Source organism: Amblyomma americanum, chromosome 10 (assembly GCF_052857255.1).
Source record: "Amblyomma americanum isolate KBUSLIRL-KWMA chromosome 10, ASM5285725v1, whole genome shotgun sequence".
In the NCBI taxonomy this organism is placed as follows: Eukaryota; Metazoa; Arthropoda; class Arachnida; order Ixodida; family Ixodidae; genus Amblyomma; species Amblyomma americanum.
Genome location: NC_135506.1, coordinates 95,304,940 through 95,312,245, shown reverse-complemented (window position 1 = coordinate 95,312,245; position 7,306 = coordinate 95,304,940). Strand labels below are relative to the sequence as shown.

Here is a 7,306-nt window from a genome sequence, read left to right as displayed (position 1 = left end):
GAAACTATTTCATAGCCCTCCACCACGGCACTTCGTTCTTCCTTCCTTCTTTCACTTTTTCCTTTATCACTTTCTTTACGGCGCGGGTCAGCTAGGTGTCCGCCGATATATGACACAGATAATGCGCATTTCCTTTCCCCCCCCAAAAAAAACAATCTTTTTTTCAGTTACGCCGCCGCGGTGGCTCGGTGGTTAGGGCGCTCGTCTACTGATCCGGAGTTCCCGGGTTCGAACCCGACCGCGGCGGCTGCGTTTTTATGGAGGCAAAACGCTAAGGCGCCGAGTACTGTGCGATGTCAGTGCACGTTAAAGATCCCCAGGTGGTCGAAATTATTCCGGAGCCCTCCACTACCGCACTTCTCTCTTCCTTTCTTCTTTCACTCTCTACTCTACTCCTTCCCTTAAGGCGCGGTTCAGGTGTCCAACGAAGTATGAGACAGATACTGCGCCATTTCCTTTCCACAAAAAGCAATCATTATTATATTTTTCTCAGTTACCTTATTTCAATTTTTTCAAGTTTCAATTTTCTTTTACCTCATTCTGGTTCTAGCAGGAGCCAGAATGAGGTATTCCGGGCGCCACCTGGAAGTATTTTCTCCAAAAAGAATAAGAATGTTGACCTCCAAGTGATCTGGATTTGCGTTTCGACACTCTCCAAGAGAAGTGCACAATTTCAACACCTTTGCTAAAACCTCAAATGCGCTCTATTAAATAAACAGATGAGGCTCAGCAACTGACATAGCTGGTAAATCATGCCACATTTTAAAGAAATCTGACATAGCTAGAATTCTAAACAACTCATTCCGCTTATGCTAGCTTTTAAACCCGCATGATTTATCATACCGAGCATCTAAAGCTCGTAATTATCAATAATTGCGACTCTCTTGCATGCTGTGCCCTATGCAGGTGCAATGGAACACCCTGGAGCACCTCTCGGCGACCCAAGAACGCCTGCTGCAGCGCTTGAAGCACCCTCTTCCGGTTTCCCCCAGACACATACAGAGGGTGGAAGGCGTTACGACATAGGCCCTTTTCTCAGCTACTATGAGTGTTGCACAGCGACGGATGTTCAGGGATGCCGCATCATCCACCACCTTAGCCAATGGAACACGCTTCTCTTCCCTGCACGCTTCGAGCTGCAGGAATTAGCGGGTACTCCCGGCCGGCTCTCCCTGGAAACGTTCTCCTTTTCTGGCCTTGAACTGCCGGATTCATCGGAGTCCGAATCGTCACAGGCTGACAGAGCTCTGCATTGCCTACTCACGACCCATCACTGCATCGCGTCTCTGCACACCCCACTACCACGTTCTGGTAGTTCCGAGGCACTCCTCTGCAACGCCCTTCGGCGCAATACGTCGCTCAAGACCTTAAAGCTGGAGTTTTCGGAAATAGAAATATCTAACGATCTTGCTGTGGTCATACAGTGCTTGACCAGCCTCGAAGAGTTTGAATGTACTGTGTACACTATGTGCCCCGCAAACTTTCTTGCGGCACTGTGTACACTTCTACGCACATCCACCTGCTTGACTTCCATGAGGATGCACGGCTCCTTCCTTGCGGAGCCGCAGAGTAACGCAATTCTGGAAGCTCTCATGGCGAACTCAACGTTGAGAGAATTTAGTATGGACGGATCTTTTGCGCTGCACTCACACGGAAATGCATTCAGCAACTACCTCCAGTTCCTCACAGCGTTGACGACTTTGCGCTTTGCTGCAAGAAATGACAAAACGCAGAATTTGCTTCTGCGAGGAATTTTGCGAAATCGGACCCTCTCGTCTCTAACCCTCACAAGGTTCATTTGTAACGAAGAAAGTAATGGACTTGTAGCCAGAATATTTCGAGAAAATGAAGCCCTTCTGGCTTTCAGAATCATCTCAACGCAAGTGAGCCTAAGACGTGAGAACCACAGGAACTATGACTGGGTTGCGGCGCTGTCTGAAAACAATACATTACAGGAACTCACCCTTCCTTTGTCAATATGGCCCCCTTCCAGCTGGGCAAACTTCTTCAGTGTGCTGACTGAAATGTCCAACTTGAAAAAAGTGTATATTAAGGACTCTTTCAATTTCCTCCTCGTATCGTCGGTGAGCAGAGCCCTGGAGGAGAGCGGCGCCGAAGAAAAGGTTTCTTTTGGAAGCTACATAGTAATTAGCAACACCAATCTCTTGAAGTGCAAGGCATTTTCAAAGATATATCTAAATAGCGTAGCTGCAGAGGATGTGAGATTAGCAGCTTTACGACAGCTACCACAGTGTCCTCACCTAACGTCCCTTTCGGTGGACATATCCAGAGGGAGTCTGACGATGTCTTCAGCGCTCGCAGTTTGTATCAAGTCATCACCGCACCTCCGATATCTCCTACTGAGAGCTGTATGGGCTGCGGACACGGAAGAAAACTCGCCTAATGAGTGGTGGAAAATACTAGCAGGCAGCATTTGTATAGACGCAAGCTTGAAAGAACTGGTAATTTCGGCAAACAGCGTGGACAAGGAAGGCTTCGACATATTGGCTGACGCGGTCAGACATAGCCGCAGCATCAGAACGTTTCACTTGATGGACGAGACTGCTGCAAATACCGGCGCGTTCGTGACCAGCCTGTCAAATGGCATTGCTAATAACTACACCCTGCAAAGCGTTAGACTTCACAGCCGACTGGATGCGGAGGCGACTGCAAGCTGGTTCGCGATCACCGAAACTGCGAGGAGGAACTGCGGTATTTTGGCACGGGCGATGCAATTTTGCGGAGGTCACCGACTGGACAGGTACTTATATTTTGGTGTGGCACGATGGCAGAGAAAACGACCCTTAGCTATCACACTATACCTCCAATTATGTTCTTATTGGTATATAATTATTATCGTAAGACCCCCGCAAAGCGGGGAACGTAAAGTGCACTTACGATGAGTGTCACTTGCTAAACGTGCACTATAGTCCCGCAAACAGCGTAACATGAGTGCACTCGCTGAAGTGCTCATTTCTTTTCGCAGTGTGTTTCCAGACCACACCTTGAGGCATGTGTGCGTAGTCTCGACGGCAGTGACGTTGTGTTCTTAAGAGGAAATATAGGAAATTCGCATACATGCTGATTTTCCCTGTTTCATAATTTTATTGTTTGTGCAATCGTTTACGATGTCTACCAGCGAAATAACACACTTCAAAAACCCGCTTTAGACTCCGCGTTTTTAGTTGTTCGGATTTTGGATGCGCTAGTAACTTGTCTTGATACGCTACCACAGCATAAAACACATTTATTGTGGCTGTGGCCGAAAATGAAGCTGTGTTGCTATTCATTTACACTACTGCTATAAACGAGCATAAATCTGAAGGTTAAGCTTACAGATTACCCTGACTAAACAATTCGCTTTTAGCCACCTACAATTTTCTATCTGCGAGCACATTCCGTATCCCATTTAGCACACGTAGCGTAAAGTTCGCTTCAATGGCTGAAGCCGCGCCCCATAAGTGCACCTAAATTCAGGCGCATGGCAGGAGTGTTAGATATGATTTCAATATCGTAAATACGGGCTCAAATTTTCTAGGTCGGAAGTGGCGCAAAAAATTGCCGCATGCTATAGCTACTTGAATAACTCAGAAAGAATTTCACTTAACCGTGTGGGCTAGCCAACAGGCTGCTCCCTGTTTCAGCTAGTGAGAATTGTCCGCAGTGATAGCAGTGTATACGCGTCTGAAGTGTAACTTCCTTTTTTTTTTTGGACCGACTGTAGTCCTGACGACGTCGAAATAGCTGAGAGGAAGAAAAATTTGGACGACATGTTTAAATGAGAGTTTTCGAGTAAAACATTGCTGGTGCATAATCGAAATGTTGCAAATCCTGGCCGCAAATGAAAAGACAGCCATAGGAAGTCTTTCAGCCCACTTGCGCCAATCATTGAAAATGAGAATAAGCACTACGATGATTCCGGATGTTCAGGGTGATAGGTGCTTATCTTGAACTGGTCTCTTCAGGTTTTGAGATACTTGTAATTTTCTACTTTAAAAACTTTAGTTACGTAGTAATGTAATCTTGAACTTTGCCTTATCTTTTCAAGGTAAAATTTGTAGAGCAATTTCGAAAATACGCATCTCTGTTTTCATCAAAGTACGGTTTAAGTGGCATCTTCTTTGTGCTCAAAGTAAAGCACAGGAGATTTCGAATGTTCAGTTTCAACATACGCTAACGGATCGTGATTTTAGCAGTGGCATCATTTTCGTGCTCCAAGTAAAGCACAAGAGATTTCGACTGTTCAATTTGAAAACACGCTCACGGGTAGTGATTTTAGCACCCAAATACTCACCCGAACTGATGGACGTCGGGCGCGACACCGTCGATGAATAAACAGGGCATTGGTCACATAGCAGGCACTGTGATCGCCGTGGAGACCTCGTTTTCTAACAATCATGCCCCAGCGGTTGGAGCACGACGCAGCCGTTGGCATTTAACGCCACAGCAGAGAAACTGCCGGCGGTGCAACCTGGTTGAGACTTGGCTGCAGCATATTCCTAGCACAGCGTTGCAGCGGCACATAACGCTGAACCACTGCCGAGCACAATTTCTCGTTTAGTCCTTCTGGATTGGCGTCGCCAATTTTTTTCATCGCAGCAAATTTGCGGTAGCTAACACCTCTCCGCGGGAATGCATATTCATATGAATGGTTATAAATCTTAGGTTCTTTTTTTTTTCAACTGAATTCAAGGAGGGTGTGGCTATTTGGAAACTTGTTTTTGCGATTCTCATAAAAAATTGTTATTAATCCAAAATCCCGGAGCGTTCCATAAACTTCATTTCCCATGCGCTGTCTTTACGGCAAGTCTGCGAAATAAACAGCGTTCCAAAAGACATATCGCCCAAACAACAGCTCTGCACAAGCTGACAAATGATAACTCTGCGGAATCGAAATCTTCGGAGATCACAATGCCATTTTTAAATTTGGCACACGTTAGCTCAAAACCACTCAAGGAGCAGCGGACACTAACAGTCACCTGTCTGTAGAGAACCACGTAGGAGCCCACAAATTTTAAAACGGACAAAATTTCTGTCGCCAGCCTTGGTTGCAGTATTTGTAGAGACCTTAAGTTTGTTTCCTACACATGCCTATCGCACAGGGGAGATTCCCAGGTATGCGGAGGCGGCGGTTCCTGCTAAGCAAAGCCCGGAATTAACGTTGCTTAAATCGGAAAGCACTTTTTTTTGCGAGATTCTAATGAGTTTTGTTCAGTTTATGGAGGTTTAACGTCCCAAAGCAACTGAGGCTATGAGAGACGCCGTAGTGAAGGTCTCAGGAAATTTCGACCACCCGGGGTTCATTAACGTGCACTGGCATCCCACAGTACACGGGCTTCTACAAATTCGCCTGAATCGAAATTTCACCTCCACAGCAGGGAGGAAAGCCGTGCCATTAGGCTCAACTGCCGAGCGCCATAATACTGAGCCACTGCAGCGGCAGACTGATGGAGTTTGTGAGGAATTTAGTAGTGTATAAGTTCACTGATATTCACAATGCTTCCTCTGCACTTCACACAGGTACGTCGCCGAAGCTTTGGAGCGTGTGTCCCTGCACGCAGCTCTCATGGAAGACCTTGCCGATTTGTGCCAGACCACCAAGGATTCAATGGTTGCCTCAGTTCAAGCGCACCTCAAAAGCATCGAGCCCATCAACGCCTTCATGAAACTCACCGGCGTTGTCAGTGAACGAGTCGTCTGCCACCGGCGAGATGATGAAGTCATGCAGCTAGACGATCTAAACCAGTATTGCTGGAATCGAATTAGACGGTACCTGATGGTGGAAGACATCAAGATAAGTGCCCTCAAAATAGCCGACAACACCGGAGGAGAAATGTAGCCGTAGAAATTGCCTCTTGAATGAAGTTCTGTTTGCCGACTGACAACTAACGTTTTGACAGATTTGCCTGTATGGTTTAGTTTCAAGACTTGAAAAGCTAACACATCCCCAACAAAAACATTGATTTTCACTAAAGACGCTAGCTACAGCCTCAGTCACCCATGAAGGAACCGAGCCGTGCTCCGGAAGGTTGGATTTCGAATAAAGTTTTTGGTTGGAGATGTGTAGTGTTTTTTTTATAAATGTGGCCAGTATGCACGCTGAACAGTCTTGGCAAATAGGCAATTACTTCGTCAATCGAAGCGTCGAACTAAACACACGTTCCTGCAGTGAACTGTAAGACCAATGAGACATGTGTGGCCCGCACTTAATGACGCTTTAGTGCTGCTAAAAACCCATGAAACTTGAGCATCTCTTGGTTCGCCTAGTCTTTAGAGACAACACGAGACGAACGAGGATACCTCCAGATCATTTCCCCACGTAAGATATGTTGAAAATGTCATTTGTGTGCTTCTCAATGCCGTCTTAGAAAGCTCTAAATGCATTTCTGGTGAAAACTTAGGTTACTCGCCTCTTGTGGAGTCCACGCGCTTGCTCGCATCAGGAGAGAGGAGCAAATTAATATGAGGTGATATTGAGTTTTTATGAATTTTAAACCCATTTATCCTGTCCTGGAAGAGAGGTGGGCTGAAACAGCGCTCCTAATTCACGTTAAAAGTCGGTCACTTGTGCTCCTGCACAGAACACACGACTTTTCGTGGTACTGTTGAATAAACTACGAGCATGAATTGAGCGCTCTAAGAATCGTGTTCTCACGCTCACGCCTAACAGGGCTGGAAGCTAACCTTGGTCGGTCACACGTGGAGCTCTTATGCAAGGGTGATACATTTGCAGAAGCAAAACTCTTTACCGGGCTGGCTTGTTCATGACAGTATACACAGTTGAGCTTCAAAAAGAGCACCAAGAGACACGTCAGGGAGCGCACTGTTTGAAGGTAGAAAATGTAGTCGCCTAGTTAGCCCAACACACAACTGCATCGTTCTCTACTGGACTTCATCAAATCAGCTAACCTTTCTCTATTCATTTAATCTCCACTACATCATTCATCACACCTTCACCCTTCATTGATGCCCTGGGGCAATAAATTTCGCTTTAAAAAACAGCACTGTTCTCTTTAGCCTCCAGAAGGAATATATTTGAATAAGGATTGCGCAGTTTTAAAGTCCCGATTGACTCAGGCTATTAGGGATGCCGTACTAGAGGGCTCTGAATTAACTTAACCCACCTAAGGTTCAATAATGTGCGCCGACATCGCACAGCACACGGCCATTTTTGTACTACTGCTCGATGGAAATACGGCCAACGGAACCAAGAGGAAATCTAAGACCTTGGAATTTGAAAGACGAACGCAAAAGCCATTGTTCAACGCGGCCGGTCTCGGAAGCAATTGAGAACCGAAAAAAGTCT

General features: G+C 46.1%; 1 protein-coding gene across 1 annotated transcript; it reads left to right on the top strand.

Annotated features, from left to right (window-relative positions):
• The first annotated feature begins 911 nt into the window (after positions 1 to 911).
• On the top strand, positions 912 to 6,009 carry LOC144106805 (uncharacterized). Its single transcript, XM_077639749.1, has 2 exons — positions 912 to 2,761; positions 5,521 to 6,009. Exons 1-2 carry the CDS (start codon positions 912 to 914, stop codon positions 5,837 to 5,839), a joined length of 2,169 nt encoding a protein of 722 aa, XP_077495875.1. The 3' UTR covers positions 5,840 to 6,009.
• Positions 6,010 to 7,306: the final 1,297 nt, after the last annotated feature.